At 45.7% G+C, this 18698-nt stretch overlaps 1 protein-coding gene across 7 annotated transcripts in view; it reads left to right on the top strand.

Moving 5' to 3' along the window:
- Positions 1-18698, top strand: part of LOC308569496 (sodium channel protein type 5 subunit alpha-like) — a 223573-nt gene that overhangs the window by 12416 nt on the left and 192459 nt on the right. For all 7 annotated transcript variants that reach the window (XM_081163454.1, XM_081163452.1, XM_081163453.1 and 4 more), the window contains exon 4: positions 6948-7076. In XM_081163454.1, coding sequence (XP_081019580.1) covers positions 6948-7076 — 129 coding nt within the window. The remainder of the gene's footprint in view (positions 1-6947; positions 7077-18698) is intronic.

Below are 18698 nucleotides of genomic sequence, written 5' to 3'. Positions count from 1 at the left end.
GAGCTGTGTAGCATAATTGTGCAGCCTCCGATTCTGGAATTCATTTTTCTAGTTGGACTGGAATTCAGGAAAAGCAGATATGGGGGCAGAGTCAAAGAATTGGAGCCATCAGTGGAATGAAGTGTGTGTCTGTGGTAGTTGTGGTTGATACAGATCAAACATACTGTGCAGTTTGAAGGGACTCGGTGCCTAAAAACTGATTCCATTTTAAATGAAGCATCGTCCAGACACATTACGGTAGATTGTTCAAAAGTTTACCTGTAGAACTTTCTTCAGAACAGAAGATGTATCAAATGATACATCCAAACAGTTCCATAAGACATATGGCAGAAAAGGCGTAGGCTTGGCATCTTACAAAACATGAAATAATTCCAACAGACCCAGAAACAGAGATGGTGAATTTGCATTTCAATACCTGTTCATGTGATCTAAGGTTAAAGCACCACATCAGAGCTATCTGAGAACAATAACAGTTAATTATCAGCCCATCATGGCAGCTGCTCAGAGAGCTCCTTTTTGCTCTTAATTTACCTTCAGTGGAATCTTCAAGTTAAACCCTTTCACCAATGCATACAGGTATTCCCATTTCGGTGTGAATTAAACCAGTTATACTTGACAGATACCAGCTTTGGCTTTCCGTGAGCAGTTTTTCCACATGCATTTGATTTAGTTTGCCTCACAGAACATAACAGGAGCTGTAAAGAACCAGCCCTCCTCCTCAACATGTGACCCTGCCATAGCTCACCAGAGGAAGGACCACATGGGGCAGGAGCCTTTAGATCAGGCATAGGCCCTCCAGATGCTTGGGGCTACAATTCCCATCATCCTTAGCTAACAGGACCATCTGGAGGGCCGGAGTTTGCCTATGCCTGCTCTAGATCAGTGTTCCCCAACCTTGGACCTCCAGCTGTTTTTGGACTACAACTCCCATCATCCCTCGCTAGCAAGACCAGTGGTCAAGGATGATGGGAATTGTAGTCCAAAAACAGCTGGAGGCCCAAGGTTGGGGAACACTGCTCTAGATCATTTCCCAAACTTGGGTCTCCAGCTGTTTGCAGACTATAGTTCCCATCATCCCTGATCACTTGTCTTGCTAGCACAGGATGATGGGAGTTGTAGTCCAAAACCAGCCGGAGACCCTGTTCTCACAGTGACCAACCAACAACATCTGGAGGGCCACGCATTCCCTGGAGAGTAATGGCACTTGGGGAATTGGCTTTTGATTATATAAATGTTTCTGAAGCTTAGCTGGACACCTCATTTAGGAACACTAGCTGAGTTTCCATCGGCCTGGGAGGGAGCGGGGGCGGGGGAAGATATAATCCCTGCTTCCCTCCCAAGCCTGCTATTTAAAACAAAATAAAATTAAGCAGAGCAAGTTTGCATCCCTGCAAGTTCTTCCTTATGAAAATAGATACCAGATGCAAAAGCTTAAACTAAGTGCAGTGCATTAAACAATTAGTGTGGCTCATTGAGCCAACCAGAACCCACTTTTTATTTTTGACTGACGGATGATAAACACGGCCATCTGCTCCTGGTGGCTGGCGCTGGAGGAGAGGATGACAAAGATGCCCTTCTTTGAGTCAGGCTCATGGGGAACACGCAGGCCGCAACTTCCATAAACGGTGAAAATGCTGTGATATTCTTTCCCTCCTTCCAAATGTTAAAACCAGGAGCAGGGGATTTTTTATTTTTTATTTTATTTTTGGCAGCTCAAGGGCCACATCCCCCCCGTGAGCAACCTTCCTTGGGCTGCATGACAAGGAATATTCCCTTACAGGGAAAAGCACTCCAGAACAGTGTTGGAGTAGCGGCAGTGAGAGATTTCAACATGTGGAGAGCCCCAAAGGCTGGAGAGAGAGGGTGTGTGTGTGTGTGTGTGTGTGTGTGTGTGTGTGTGTGTGTGTGTGGAGGGCTACCTGCAGCCCTTGGCTCTGAAGTTCCCCACCCTTCTGCTAGACCAGGGATTCCCAAACCTGGGTCACCATCCATTTTTTGGACTACAACTCCCATCATCCCTAGCCAGCAGGAGCAGTGGTCAGGGATGATGGGAGTTGTAGTCCAAAACAGCTGGAGACCTCCAATTTGGGAATCCCTGTGCTAAACCTAACAACAGCAGCATGTTTTCTTACCTCAGGGTGTGTGGCTTGTAAAAACTTTGCTTTTATTTATGAAGAATAGTTTGTGACATTTTTATTAGTTTGTGGTAGTGGTAACAGAACTAATAGTAGGGTTTGTCTTATGTTTGTATGTATCCCACACATGGAAGTTCTGTTTAGGTGTCAGGACTGGTAGCCCATAATAGGCCTCCATGATTTTTGTCATAACCATTTTCTCCTGTTTAAAAACATTTAGGCTTGTTGCCATCACTGTATCTCAATGAAGAATAGCAAATTCTGCACAGGAACACACTGTTTTACATCTTGTCTGGCTCTCATTTTGGGGTTCACAGAGGAATTTTGCCCCAGGTCAAATTCTTTTCACCTCCTGTGGGGTGTGTAGTCTGCTTCAGGAATTTGATATCTCTGAATTCCAGTGGGAACTTACCTGACCTGAACCCCCTGGACTAATGTGCAGATCAGCTTTTCGACTTTTAAAAAGTTTTAAAATGCATAATTTAGAACAAAATCCATTTAGAAATATGCACGTTGAGATAAAATACATATTTAAATAGCCTGTGATGAAATGCCCATTTAAGTATTATTGAGATAAAAAAAATCCATGCAGATTAATAATTATTATTATAGTAGTTTCATGAGTAAATGAGGTGGAACAGACTTAGGATCCAACACATGCAAAATGGGCGTTCACTTAGGAATGGACTGAGTCCTTCTGTCTCTGTGTGTGGCTTGACTTGCATGCATGAATTGCAGCGAGCTCCTCTGGAGATAAAACAACATGGAAAATCCCATGCAAATAGTCACTTAAAGCACAATGCAAAATTTAAGCTAGAGAAATGAAGAAAGCCAGCTGCCTTCATGTGGCTCTGACAGCAGCAGATTTTTAAAAAGGCTTACTGTGGATGCTAGAGTTCTTTGCAATCTTCACTACGTCCCACAAAATCTTACTCCTTTTTTCATTTCCATTACAGCAAAGTACACAAAACCCAGAGCCTCTTAAGCAACTGGCAAATTATGCACAGGTGCATATTTGGCACATGCTTGGCATCTCCTGTATCCAAATAAGTAGGGTAGTATGCATGTTGCTAGGGATGCGGGTGGCGCTGTGGGTTAAACCACTGAGCCTGGGACTTGCCGATCGAAAGGCCGGCAGTTCGAATCCCCGCGACAGGGTGAGCTCCCGTTGCTCAGTCCCTGCTCCTGCCAACCTAGCAGTTCGAAAGCACGTCAAAGTGCAAGTAGATAAATACAGTGGTACCTCGGGTTATATACGCTTCAGGTTACATACGCTTCAGGTTACACACTCTGCTAACCCAGAAATAGTGCTTCAGGTTAAGAACTTTGCTTCAGGATAAGAACAGAAATCGGGCTCCGGCAGTGCGGTGACAGCAGGAGGCCCCATTAGCTAAAGTGGTGCTTCAGGTTAAGAACAGTTTCAGGTTAAGAACAGACCTCCAGAACAAATTAAGTACTTAACCTGAGGTACCACTGTAGGTACCGCTCTGGCAAGAAGGTAAACGGTGTTTCCGTGCACTGCTCTGATTCGCCAGAAGTGACTTAGTCCTGCTGGCCACATGACCCGGAAGCTGTACGCCGGCTCCCTCTGCCAGTAAAGCGAGATGAGTGCCCCAACCCCAGAGTCGGCCACGACTGGACCTAATGGTCAGGGGTCCCTTTACCTTTACTATGCATGTTGCTAGTTCTTGTGCCTCAGGCCTATATCAAACATGCTGGATAATCATGTGCACAAGGAAGGATTTCTCAAATGTACCTGAATAGGAACCAGTCTCCTGTGATGAGATAAAAGGCCCTTATTTCCAGCAAGAAATCAAATAAAGCTCCTGGAGACGATATGAGTCCACCTTAGAATGGTTGATTCCTATCCTGGTTGGCTTGTTCACCACCATAAACAATACAGGCCAAATGCCCTCTGGGTGGAAAATGGGTATTTCATCGATTTATAAGAAAGGGGGTAGGAAGAATCCACAAAACTATCACCCAGTTAACTTGTTAGACATCTCCTCCAAGCTACAGTATATGCATGGTAAAGGTAAAGGGACCCCTGACCATTAGGTCCAGTCATGGCCGACTCTGGGGTTGCAACGCTCATCTCGCTTTATTGGCCAAGGGAGCCGGCATACAGCTTCCGGGTCATGTGGCCAGCATGACTAAGCCGCTTCTGGCGAACCAGAGCAGCGCACAGATACGCCGTTTACCTTCCCGCCAGAGCGGTACCTATTTATCTACTTGCACTTTTTGTGATTTCGAACTGCTAGGTTGGCAGGAGCAGGGACCGAGCAACGAGAGCTCACCCCATCGTGGGGATTTGAACCTCCAACCTTCTGATAGGCAAGTCCTAGGCTCTGTGGTTTAACCCACAGTGCCACCCGCGTCCCTGCATGGTATCTCCTTCAAAAAACGACCAGACCATTGCAAAAATAAGATTATTCATGAAGAAGAAGTGGAATTCAGAGGAGGACACAGTGCCATTGATCACTGTTTCACTCTGAACCGTATTATAAGGAAATATACTAAGAACAATCTTTATGTAGCCTTTATTGATCTTTCTGCTGCATTCGACTCTATTAATCGAAACGGACTGTGGGAGAAATTTCAAATTGCTAACATCGACTGCAGACTTCTGCTGTTGACCCAAGAACCATACAGAAATGAGGGTCAGAGTAGGTTTAAATGGTGGTATGACTGATGCTTTTAAATGTCACAAGGAGTGAAGCAAGGTTGCTTTCTGACTCATCATTTATATTAATGATTTGGTGCCATGTAAACAATGCCAATGCAAACTTTAACTCTATCCAGTAATTAGGAACAGGAAGATCTCAATATTTCATGTATCCAGATTATTTAGTGTTCCTCTTTCTTGATTATGTCTCAAAAATTTCTTGGAGGTGTTCAGTGCATACTTTCTATAAATTATTCTTAAGACCAATGTTATGATTTTTGGCACAGGCCTATGTATAAATGGTGCTTAGATCAGAAAAGTACAGTCGGTAGAGCATGAGAACCATTTCGCTCATTTTGATACCTGGGCATATTCTTTAATGAAGCCCTGTCTTGGAAGTGTCATATGGAGGCAGTGAAAGTCAAAGCACAGAAAACCATAGGGGCATTGATAAAGTTCTATTACAATAAAGGACGGCAGCTGATTGAACCTGCCTTAAAGATATTTGGTAGCAAAGTGCTTACTCATATGCTCTGTGGGGTTGAAATCACTGGTTTGAACTCCATTAAAGGTTTGGAAACTGTGCAGAATAATTTATTTTGGAAGCTAAATTCTCTACCTTCAGAAACATCAGTAGCTCTTCTTCGTACAGAATCTGGGTAGTCACAGTTAAGGCAGGAGCAGACTGCACTCAGTTAAAGTATATTTTAAAAGTTGCTACAATGCCTGTTAAGCATTTCCCTGCACTGTGCTATACAGAATTGGGTGATAACCAACTCTGGAAATCAGCTTATCAAGATGTTTAACACTATTAAGATTTTCCGGAACTCTGCTTTGACATTGAATAAATGTCAACTAAGGGATTGGCTCTTAGTTGCAACTAATTTGAAACACCAAATTTCCCCCTTGATATCTGTTCTTGAGAACAGAGCATTTTAGAGCTAGTTATCTGACCAAACTCTCACCAGTTTCCTTAAGAAATGCCTTTACTGAGCTGTGTTTTCAGTTGAAGCCCACTGCAGTCTGGGATGGCTGCTACATACAACCAAGGTCCTGTACGTAGACAGACTTTTTATTTGTGGTCAGCCTCAGGTGGAAGACATAACTCATTATCTGTTAGCCTGCTCCTTATATAGAGATCCAAGAGATCACTTTCCAAAACCTTTGTTCACCCAAGCTAGCAGGCACATCCTGGCAGAAATGGTACAGTTTCTTTTGAGTGACAATAATAGCTTCATCACAGAAAGAGTGATACTAGTTGCAAAAAAAAAAAGAAAGAAAAAATCAGGAAAAGGGAGATACAGTGGTACCTTGGGTTAAGTACTTAATTCGTTCCAGAGGTCCGTTCTTAACCTGAAACTGTTCTTAACCTGAAGCACCACTTTAGCTAGTGGGGCCTCCTGCTGCTGCTGCGCCGCCAGAGCATGATTTCTGTTCTCATCCTGAAGCAAAGTTCTTAACCTGAAGCACTATTTCTGGGTTAGCGGAGTCTGTAACCTGAAGTGTATGTAACCTGAAGCGTATGTAACCTGAAGCGTATGTAACCTGAAGCGTATGTAACCCGAGGTACCACTGTAGATGGAATTGCTATAAATTGTTGTGGCGATTTGGAGATCTAATCTTAAATCAAGATGGATTTGAGTTTGTTGGTGTCTCTGGTAACTTACATCATGGGTGTTAGCAAATTAGACTTTTAAAAGGTGGAATAATTTTAGAATTGGAGCTGTCAGAGATGCACAAGGAAACTGTGTTTTAATGCTCAGGGACTTGGCAAAGTCTCTTTTATATTATGGATGTATGTTCTGTATTATTTTATTAATGTAGTTGCCTAATACGAGTTTGTCATGGCCTTTGGCCGGAGCAATAAACTCAGGAAGATGAACATGCAGGTACACCATTGAATGATTTGCAGTAGCACAGGTGAACTGCACCCATTGGGATGCACTGGGTTTGAGGCAATGCTGGATGGTTAAATGAAAGCTTTTGTGGTGTTTTGACCCCAGTGCCCTTTTCACACATGCAGATTGTTGTTGGTTGTTGAGTGATGAACGGGATATATATTATCTCTCCCCACAACTACTGATACACACACTCTCTCTCTCTTTTTCTTGGACCTTTTAACACTCCCCCCAACCCCTCCTTTGCAGGTATACCTTCACCGGCATTTACACTTTTGAATCATTGATAAAAATTCTGGCGAGAGGATTTTGTATGACGGAATTCACCTTCCTCCGGGACCCATGGAACTGGCTAGATTTTTCTGTTATTGTCATGGCGTAAGTAGCATTTTTCTCATTCCTCTCCTAAAAGGCGATTGGCTAGATCAGGACCGAGGTTTTCTTCCCCTGCTCCCATAAACTCCCCATGACTTCCCTGCTATCCTAGCAAGAAATTCATGTGCTTTAACGGTCCTGGAGCAACGAGGCTGATATGGGATACTTTTGTTCTTTCTCAGTTGTGCAGGCAACCCATGTCCACCCATTTAACCCAAGCCAGGGCTCTTGCTGGAATGGAATTTATTAACCACTTTTATTAATGTAGTAGCCCCAATACATGGGACACACTGCAAGTCCCAGAACCTAGAAAAGCAGTTATTTTCACCTGCACCAAGAGAACCAAAATGGCATCAACAGTGATTTAGAGTAAGTTGAAGACTTAATCAACCCAGTTTATGGCTCCTGGGAAATCTGCCTCAAGTGGAGGTCCTTCTTCAGATAAGAAACGGTCCAGTGTGGGGAGTCTAGTCTTGACTACTTTGACTGGACTCCCAGGCAATTCCCAACCTGCTTAGAAACTGTCTTTGCATGGCCATGACCAATGACATGTCTGTAGCGCAGACTTAAAGTGGATAGGATAGGGATCCGCTCTCCGCAGAGAACCCCGGGAATTGCAGATCCATGAAATGTGGAGGATCTGGGAACTCCAGCAAACCTACAAATCTTGTGCTTTTCTCTTGTCAGAGAATCCTGGGAACTGTGAGGTAGGGAGGCGTGTACAGGATCTCTAATAACAGGCTTTGATTCCCATTATCGCCTCTGGAATGATCTTGTGTCATAATCTGGCATTATTCATTCCAAGGGGAGTTCTAGGAGAGAGAGAAATATCCCACCCCCCTCACTGGCAGCTTGCCAGTTGTGCTTCCCATTCCCATCCCAGAATAGCCCTCAAAACACCCTGAAATGCAAACTAGGAGAGGTGCATTTCATTTACTTACTTATAATTAAGTGTTTATTAACTGCTCGATATTTCAAAAGAAGAAGAAAAAGACCATTTAAGCAGTTTTCACTATATGCTGTATCAGTTGAAACAGAAATACGACCTAAAACCGATAAAACAGCATTCCTGCATTGCAAGAGGCTGGCATAGGGACCCTTTGGGTTCCTTCCAGCTCCACAGTTCTGTGAATCTAGCAGTGTAAAACTTATGGAAGCCAATAAAATAGAGAACCAGGGCATTCATACACATCAAGCAGGGCTCAGTCTTATGGGTCAGGAAAAATCTGGGTCAAAACTTATGTCCTTGCAAAACCTCTGAAGCAGCTGGTGGTTTCTTCTTCACATACGGCAGAAGGAAGGACACTCCGCAGGGCAACAGAAAATATCCATTTGGGGGACGCCACCCGTTGACGTTCTGTAGAGCAGAATTTCCCCAGACGATCTTTGGCCCATCACTTTCATCGCGAATGCTTCTCCCCTCACCTCCAAAACTGGGACCGAACAGCTGAAATTTCAGCTTGGCTCCAGCAAATTCTTCCTGCCTTCATTGCGTACACCTGTAGATTTACCTGTGTGAACATGCTGAAAGCCTGCACACCATTTCCCTTGGCGGCGAGGCTCCTTTAGAACTGCTGCTGGTAACAGATTGTAGGGGGTTCCCCCCCCCTCTAGCATAGCTTCAAGATCAAATGCCCACTTTGGCTTTCAAACAGGGCAAGCAACAGCAGAGTTTTTATTTATTAATCAGAACTCTTTATTCCCCACCTTTCAGGAAGCTCCCAAAGCGGCTTCAAGGTGCACTTCAAACCACAATAAACAATATCAACACGTAGGGCAGGTCATTGGGATCCTTTCCCACAGGGCAGCTGATGGTAGATGGTCCTTTGTGGGGAGGAGACCGTCCACCTGGACTTCATCTCCCCTTGCCTCCCTCCATCTCCTGGAATCCCTTCCTCCTTCCTCCTCTTTCCCCTCCAGTTCTTTCCACCTCTGGCTGCTGGAGAGGGATCATGGCTCAGGGCTTCAGTGTCTGCTTTGCAGGCTTCCAGGTTCAGTCCCCAGCCTCTCCAGGTAGCTCTAGGGCACCCCATGGTCTGAAACCCTGGAGAGCTTCTGCCAGTCAGTGTAGACAATACACTGAGCTAGATGGGCCAAATTCTGGACTCAGTATAACACAGCTTCTTAATCACTTGGGGGAAAGGCCATAGCTCAGTGGCAAGCCATCTGCTTTGCACGTAGAAGGTCCCACGTTGCAATTGCTGACACGTCCAGGTGGGATAGCTCAGTCAGTAGAGCATGGAACTCTTAATCTCAGGGTCATGGGTTTGAGTCCCACGATGGGCAAAAGATTCCTGGACTAGATGACACTTTTTTTGGTCCTTTCCATCTCTACAATTCTATGACCAGGGGGCCTGAAATTTATTGTTTATTTTATTTATTTATTTATTAAATTTGCATACCGCCCTTAATCTGTAGATCTCAGGGTGCTTCACTACATAATAAGAACAACAACAGCAATTTATTATTTGTACCCCACTCATCTAAGTGGTGCTGTGGGTTAAACCACAGAGCCTAGGGCTTGCCGATCAGAAGGTCGGGGGTTTGAATCCCCGCGACGGGATGAGCTCCCGTTGCTCTGTCCCTGCTCCTGCCAACCTAGCAGTTCAAAAGCACATCAAAGTGCAAGTAGATAAATAGGTACCACTCTGGCGGGAAGGTAAACGGAGTTTCCCTGCGTTGCTCTGGTTCACCAGAAGCGGCTTAGTCATGCTGGCCACATGACCCGGAAGCTGTATGCCAGCTCCCTCGGCCAATAAAGCGAGATGAGCGCCACAACCCCAGAGTCGGTCACGACTGGACCTAATGGTCAGGGGTCCCTTTACCTTTACCTTTACATCTGACTGGGTGGCTTCCAGCATGTATAAAAACAAGAACAAAAAACCCTACAAACCAATAACCCCCCCTCCCCAGACCCCCCCTCCCAAGAATGCATTTGAAAGGGAAGTCCTGGAAAGCCACTGCAGTCAGTCTAGACAGTACTGAGCTGGAACTATCAGAGATGTGTCGGTATTATTATTATTATTATTATTATTATTATTATTATTATTATTATTATTATTATTAATTTCATTTATATGCCGCCTTTCACCATAAGATCTCAGGGAAATTCACAGAATAACATACAGGATAAAAACAGGTAAATAATTAAAACAATACAGCAAAACAATACCCCCCCTTCCCACAGACACATTTAAAAGGCTGTGGAATATTAATCAGGTATGTTACAACTTCCTATGCACCTATGCTGATGTGCTAGGTAGCGTGGTAGACTTGCATGGTACCGCCCCTACTGGTTCTTTCCAAGTTTTGCCACCAACAGTTGTGGTTTTTTGTTTCTAAAAAAGCCTTGCACAAGGACAGCATCCTGTTGGTCTGTGCTTTGCAGAACCTGGCAGAATCCTTGTGTGAGGACTCTAGTCTGGCATGGCAGAAGGAAAACCCACATGGCTGCCGTCCCAATTAGGGCCAGAGTGCACCGCAGGGCTGGAACCCTTTTGCTGCAGTCTTGGGTTGCTTTCTCTCCCCCCCCCCCGCCCCCCTCCCGGCCAATCGGCAGATTCTGGCAACCGCCTGGGCTTGCCTATTAGGTGGACTGCCCGCCTGCTCTCTTGGCAGGACGGTGGCTGGCCTGGCAGCGTGCTAGCTTACGTCTTGGCTGGGCTCTCGTCTTCTGTTCAAAGCGAATTCTTAATTATCCAGCCCTAAGCCCGCTCCCTGCAAATGAAAACAAAAAAAAGGATCTCCTATTCAGGACAGCTGCTGAGTTGGCCAGCCGAAGGGAACCGAAATAGGAACATCCAGAGCAAAGAGCAAATTACGGCATCGCAGGCGACAAGGGCTGTAAAGGCACGCCGGCGGGGTGGGGGCAGTCAATAGGCACTGCCATTTTATTTTATTTTTGGAAAAAAATAAAAGTAATTGTACTGGAAAGACATTTTTAAAGGGAAGGGAAGTAATGGCGCAGAAAAGGGCATTGCCACGACAACCAGGCAATTCCGCCTGAGTTTAAAAATCTCGTCAATCCCCCTTTTTTTAAAAAAAAAAAGTCTTGGCTGCAGTTCCGGCAAGCACTTAAGCAGAGGTACCTTAAGCTTTGACTCCCACTGTTATTGCAAGTGTGAAATTGGCTTTTATAACCTGAGCTCTGGCTTCACTTTTTTAAAGGGAAGGGAAGTAACTGCTTTAGGGTTGTGTGCCAAAACAAAACACAGTTAAAAAAATTAAATCAAGTTTTATTTAAAAGTCTGAAGGGCCCTGCCTTTTCCTGTATCTTTAATAAAGTCCCTTCCGTAAAAATAGAAAATAGCATTCTGACTCTCAGAAATTAACTTTTCCCATGGCACCTTATGCCCATAATCTGGGTGCCTGGTGCCTGGCTGGAAAGTCACAGGACTCCTGGCCAAAATGGCCTCGGGAGACCACAGGCCAGAGGTTTTTCATCTCTTGTCCTTTCTTATGAGAGCCTTCTTCCTCCCTCAGTTACAGGAGCACAAGTTGCCTGGGACTTCAGTCCAGGAAGCTTCATAAACGAAACCTTTAGATCTGCATAGCCTATCCCATTTAATGGTTGCCTGGATTAATTGGGCTGTTATCAGGTGATAAATTTGTTAAGTTAAACGCTGGCTCCATCAGGAAACGGTGGCAAGGCCTCATTAGCTTCGCTGCAGCTACAATGGAAACCTACTGTGCTAATAAGCCCACATGAAGGGTTGCCGTCTCCAAATGTTAGGCTATCCTCTAGGCAGGTCTTTCAAGCATATGGTTAAGCGCCAATAAAAGCTTAACGCTTCTAATTCCCATTGGGTTTCATAACCTAACGCAGCCGCACTTGCAAGGATTTCTCTGCTTGCCGCGAAAGCTGCAGGTGCCACAATTGTATCCTGTTTACGGAGAGCTTGGCGAGGCAAGGGAACATGGGGAGTGAGTGCGCCCTTGTTTTCCTTAGTTACCAGAGGTCTTGAGTTTGCAACCATTGGGGAAGGCATGGAGCATCCTATTGAAGTGGCCTTAGGCCTTTACAGTGCAATCTGACCCATCGTGGAGTAGAGGACTATCACTGGCTACTAGTCATGATGGCTGCAGTCTTCCTGCACAGTTCAAGGCAGCAATGTTTTCAAATACCAGTTCCGTGTCGAGGTCTCCAAGCCACCCTCCAAATAAATCACAATTCACACAGAATTTTTGTTTAAGGTTTTTGGCATAATTTTGGCCACAACTTTATTAAAATACATAAATGTGAGTGGTTGCTTAGGCGTTGGTTCCGACAATCTGTCCCCGCCCAGGGACAGAACTGACTTCTAGATTCCAGCGAAAGCCAGTAAGGGAAAACAATATTAGGGAGAAAATGGAGCCGGGCACCAGACCCTCACCTCTCCCCACATGCTCCCAGGGGCTTGCGCGGCTGAAGCCAGGGATTCGGACTAAAGCATGGCGAGCCCCTGGATTCCTTTAATGGAATTCCCTTGCAGCAGCAGCATTGGAGGGGCAGGCACAGCCAACCACATCCCCTCCACCAACCCAAAAATTAACCAATGCCTAACCACAACTTTACAAGTTGTGACGATTTGCTACGCAGTAGGCAAAAACCAAATGGCACCAGCCAATCCGCCAAATGGACAAAATTCCTACCAGGCCCCTGCCCCAAAAGCAGATGACCCCATCACAGGCATGGCAAGGTCAAACGCAAAAGCCCTAAATTAGGGAGGGTGGGCGGGTGATCCGGTGCACGCAGCGAAAGAGAATGCTCAATTCTGCGTGCTCAGTATATAAAACCCTTGGTCCATCCCACAAATTGGCAACATCAAAATTCCCCCAGTAACTCAAACAGCCCAGTCACTGCTATGGCCATCTATATGATCCCACCCAGCAACAGAGGGGTGGCCTGTCAGACCCCACCGCAACACGTGCTCTCCATGAAGGGGAACACGCTTTGCTGGAAACCATTAAACTATGGAACTCACTCTCACAAGAGGCAGCAATGGCCACCAGCTTTAGATAGCTTATGGACAAACTCATGTAAGATAAAGCTGTGCTGTGCCTCCATGGACAGAGGCAGTAATGGAAACCTGGAAAGCACGAGAGGGGAGAATTCTCTTGTGTTCACGTTCTGCTCCCCGGTTTCCCACACGCATCTCGGTGGCCTCCTGCAAGAACAGGATGCTGGACTAGAGGGGAAATTGGCCTGACCCAACAGGCTAGTCTTACTTTCTTATCAGAGGGGAAAAGAAGTCCGTCCCCCCCCCCCGGCTGTCTAAGAACAAATTGGTAGGCTTCTGACATATATTAGTGTGTTTGCGTGGGCATTGCACACTAAGATCACCCCAAAGGGATTTGCTCTCTGCTTCCTTTTGAGAATAGTAATTGCATTGGTGGGACGCGGGTGGCGCTGTGGGTTAAACCACAGAGCCTAGGACTTGCCGATCAGAAGGTCAGCAGTTCAAATCCCCACGACGGGGTGAGCTTCCGTTGCTCGGTCCCTGCTCCTGCCAACCTAGCCGCTCGAACGCACGTCAAAGTGCAAGTAGATAAATAGGTACCGCTCCGGCGGGAAGGTAAACGGCGTTTCTGTGCGCTGCTCTGGTTCGCCAGTAGCGGCTTAGTCATGCTGGCCACATGACCTGGAAGCTGTACGCCAGCTCCCTCGGCCAGTAAAGTGAGATGAGCGCCACAACCCCAGAGTGGGTCACGACTGGACCTAATGGTCAGGGGTCCCTTTACCTTTACCTTTAATTGCATTGGTCTGTTGTACTAAACAACAGCAGCAGCAACAACAATCAGTATGTTTATTTGAGAGTGACCCTGTCAAATCCAGTGGGACTTCCTTCTAAGTAGGCTTACGTAGGATTGGGGGTTCTAATCTGAGGCAGCCATGATGAATAATGAAGCAGGTCAGTTTTTATTCCAAAGTAGTCAATCTAGAACATTTCCCCCCGAAGCTCAGGGATCTCCAGCTGTTTTTGGGACTACAAAAACATCGTGCCCAGACCACTGGTCCTGCTAGCTAGGGATCATGGGATTTGTAGTCCAAAAACAGATGGTGACCTGAGTTTGGGAAACACTGATCTGGAGCATTTGTGTCTCTGATTCCACCCACCTTTGACTCTGTTTCTACCCAGCAGGAGAACAAGGCACGCAACCTTTGAGAGAATGTCACTATCAAGGGGTTCAGGGGAAAGGCATTGGGAATAATGGTGCAAATTATATTTGTACGTATTTGGCTGCACCTATTTCTGTTGTGTTTGTGCACCCCCTTCCTTTTGGGGTTGCCACTGAAAACAGCAGCAGTTCCCAAGCCTTGCAGGAGGGGAAAAGCAGAACATCAGACCACGGACCCATCTATCACAGGACTGTCTGCATTGACTAGCAGTTGCTCTCCAGGGTTTCGGGCAGGGACCAATTCCTAGCCCTCCCTGGCAATGGATTGAACCTAAGACCTTCTGAATGCAAAGCAGATGTTCTTCCACTGAGCCATGGCCCTTCCCTGTGTTTGGTATTGCTAGATGTTATCAGGAGGAAGAGGAGGATGAGATGCAGAGCTCCTGCTCTCGGTGGCAGCCACACATCCTCCGTTGCATCCAGTTCTGGCCTTTGGTTCCCACCTAGTTAATCTAGTGGGAAGAGATGGGGATGCAGTGTCAGCACGAAGAAAGATGCTCTGGCTTTCTTTGAGCTCTCCATCAGAGTGTCTAGGTCATTGTGTCATGGTTCTTGCTGGTAGCAGGACCAAGAACTCTGTGCACCATGTTCCTTGCACAGACAAGGTGAGCTACTATGAGTGGATGGCAGCACTTGTACATCTCTGTCACGTTCTTGGCTCTTCTTTTATCAGTCAATACTCTCTTTGCAAGCAAGTGGCCCTCCAAACACGAAAAAAGGTGTGCTGTGCTGTGGATCAGATAGGATTTGGCTAATGTGGTAGCTGAGTTTCACGTGGTATATGAATTTCACATGGTTAAGATAAAGTCCCCCTGCAAGGTCAAAAGCTGGATAATGCAGATAAGCAGCATTATCACAGTTCAATGACATATTCCAGCCAGGCAAAAAGCACCCAAGGAAGGCATGTTGAGGGGTGTGGGGAGAATCCTGAGGGCCAGATAGAGAGGATTGGAGGGCCACATTGGGCCTCCATGCCTGAGGTTCCCCACCATGGAGCTAAACCATGGCTAATGCCAACAAGAAAGGGGATGGGAGGGATTTGCCCTGGAAAGGGAAAGAGACAGGTAAAGGGAGGGATGTATCTGATTCTGGCCCATTGGGAAAACACACCAGTTTTTGAATCTGAAAGGGATACCCATGTTAGTCTTTTGCAACAAAAGCAAGGAAGGTCAATCAATCAATCAATCAATCAATCTTTATTGCGGTCAAAGACCAGACAAAGCAAGGAAGGTTCTTGTGGCACCGTAGAGACTGATCAGTTTTTGGGTGCCATAAAAGTTAGCAGACTAGAGCCCAGTACATTAGATGCATAAAGTAGAAAAATATATGAGTATTAGGGGGCAGGGGCAGGAGCAGGATGGGTTGTAAACAGTGTAGTCAAAAGGCCATGAAACATAAGAGATGCTGCCTATGACATTTCTATGCAAAGCTCAGACATTAGGGCAATGCCTTGATTAGGCCAACCAAAATGTCACAAAACAGTGTTCAAGCTTTCATGTTCTCCAGCTAAGATAAGTACAATGACCATTCGCAACTGCAGGAATTAGTGCAAACAAAAGCATTCTAACTGAGATATTGCGTTGCTAGTTTTTAATCTTTTATTTGCTTATGTAACTTAAATAGAGAAGATATTTCAAAAGGGTCACTGAGCCCCGTCCTGTTCTCTCTTTCCTGCCCCCACCCCATTTAACACTGGTCTGGTTCACACACAACACTAAGCCATGGTTTGCTTAGCCAAAGCGTAGCTTGTCTGAAACCCAGCCCAGTCAACTAACCATGGGCGTTTCTTGGCTGGACTATGAAACTATGGTTTGTGGTTGATTCACAAACTGACTTGGTTTGGCATTGTGTCCAAATCCAACAACTTTGCTTTGTCATGGTTTGCTTGAACACCCACCAAGGATGTTCACTAAGCAATAGAAACACAAGGCAAAACAATCTGTGACTCATTTGATCTTTTGTGAGGCTACTTGTGGTTTATTGAACAATCCGTAGTTAAAAGAAACTATGGCTTAGTATTATGTGTGAGCGTACCCACAGTGTGATAGAAGTTACCTATCTCCCCATCCATCTTAAGCCAAGGTGTTTTGTTTTTCTGTTTTGTATTATTTTTTATCCTTTAAATCAGGGGTGGGAAACCTGGACTCTCAACTCCCATCATCCCAGACCATTGGCCATGATGGCTGGGGCTGGTAGGAACTGGAGTCCAGAACATCTGAGTAGACACAGAGGTTTCTCATCCCTGCTTTAAACAGTTGGAAGCTGCCACAGGAGGAGGCATTGGCAGGATTCAAATCCATGAACAGTATTTGTGGTTTTAAGGAAATGCATTTTCCAGACAAAGCATTCAGAATGGTCCTTTTTAAATAGAAAGATTAAGTTACCGAGTCTCATGATGTCATTGTCTGTCTGTTCTCACTCCTGCCCCAATGAAGAGAAGGGCTGGTTGGGTCTGTATTCATTCCAGGCAGAGCTCCTATGGAGGCAGCACTGAGCTTTGCTTTCTTTCGTTTTAATATCTCACCCCCCCCCACTCCCCACCCCCAAATTGCTTCCCTGTTGATGCATTTTAACAACTTAGTGGGAAGGTTCCCGCTCAAGAGCCCAACTTTAAAGATGAAATAACTCAGCTACATTTTAGAGCTCACATTTTGAATTCAAAACGTTTCCAGAATTACATTTGAAAATAGGAAGTTTTGAGAAAAGAAAATGGAATATTAAAGTGTTTCTGATTACGGTTAGAGGACTTTGTTGCAAGTTGCCACATTCAAGAAAGTTTTGCACCTTGTTTCTGTCTCCCCCCCCCCAAAAAAACCCCTCAGTCATTTAGTACAATATAATTAATGTTGAGGAAAATATCAAATATAAATTCAACTGTATGGCAAACACATTAAAACTGGAATGATTTGCATGAGAATTTCCCACAATATCCCTCTCAGCTCTCTTGTATAGAGCTGCGAGACTGTAAATTAAGGCTGCTTGGAAGTTCCGTCTTTTGACTTTGAAGTCTCTGCCTCTGCCCAGTGCTTGATCTATAAAGTTTGGAGGTTGTAGGTTTCTTCATTCCTCATTTTTTAAAAAACCACTCAGAGTCACTTGCCTTAGGAATGATACTCTGCTAAAAGCAGAGTTTGCAGTACTTCCCAATTATTAGAACACATACACACACTCGCAATCCTTTTGCACCAGCCTTCAGATGTTTTCGGCTATAGCTCCCAGCCAACATGGTCAGTGGTCAGGGATGATGGAAGCTGTAGTCAAGAGCATCTAGAGGGCATCTGGTTGGGGAAAACCAACATAACATCATTATCATAATCATCACCCAGTAATATTAACTATTTCCAGTCCCCTTGAATTGACCTTCAGCTTGGGATAGATGCGTTGCTTTCTCCAAGCAAGCTTGCTTCTCTTAATGCCTACCTGCTCCTTAGCATTCAAACCTGGCTGGTTTTTTGTGATCCATGCCTAAAAACTCAATAGTTGCCAACCTTGCCTCCCCCTTATGGCCTGATTGCAGGCAGCTTAGAGATGGGATTCCATTACGCTGTGCAGCAAAGGTACACACACACACACACACACACACACACACACACACACACACACACAAAGACACACACACCACCCCTGTCTTCCTGTTCCATGGCACTCACCAATGGCATGATTCAGTTGGCCTACCAAATCTAAGCCAGTCATCAAAACCCATCTGTGTTCAGGAAGATGATTGCCGCTCCATGATTCCCAGACCAAGTCATGATGACTCATGTCTTTGCCCCAAGTCAGTGGTTTTCCAATGGTGAGATGGTCTACCTTAGGAGCATTCTCAGGGGTTCCTCAATGAGAATATCAGTAATGGTGGGCAAGGAAGATGCTTCGCCCACTAATACTGATCTTGCTCGGCAATGCATTATTGCAGGATATTTTGGGTTGAGTTCCAGGATGCCCTCTTCGCAACAGGGCAGTATAGCATATGGTGCATGGCACAAGGTGCAGCAGCCTTGCTAAGACTATGTTTATCTGGGACTGGGATCAGTGCCTGGAAAGGAGGCTGTGTTAGGAACCCTCTGTACTCTGTCTTGAGCTCCATCCCAGAAGAAAGGTGAGCTGTAAATTAAACCCATGATGCCAGATGATGACGCCTGAGAGCCCTGGCTAACATGCCACGTAAGCTAACTCCAGTGGCGTAGCGTGGGGGGTGCAGGGGGGGCCGGCCGCACCGGGCGCAACATCTGGGGGTTAGCGTTAGGGGGCGCAAATCCACCGGTTAGGGGGCGCAAATTACTTGCCTTGCCCCGGGTGCTGACAACCCACGCTACGCCACTGGCTAACTCTGTGCCCCAAAACAGATCTCATAAACTTCCACAATGCGCAGAGCTTCTGCAGCAGGGAAGATAAGCTGGGGCAGGGCTTCCCGAAGGCAGGAGATTTGAAACCCACCACCCTAAGCTAAATGAGCCAATGCGATGTTCA

The sequence above is a fragment of the Podarcis bocagei genome (genome assembly GCF_964188305.1).
Source record: "Podarcis bocagei genome assembly, chromosome: 12".
NCBI classification, from domain to species: Eukaryota; Metazoa; Chordata; class Lepidosauria; order Squamata; family Lacertidae; genus Podarcis; species Podarcis bocagei.
Note: the sequence above shows the minus strand (reverse complement) of the source record. Positions and strands in the feature narration are given on the sequence as shown.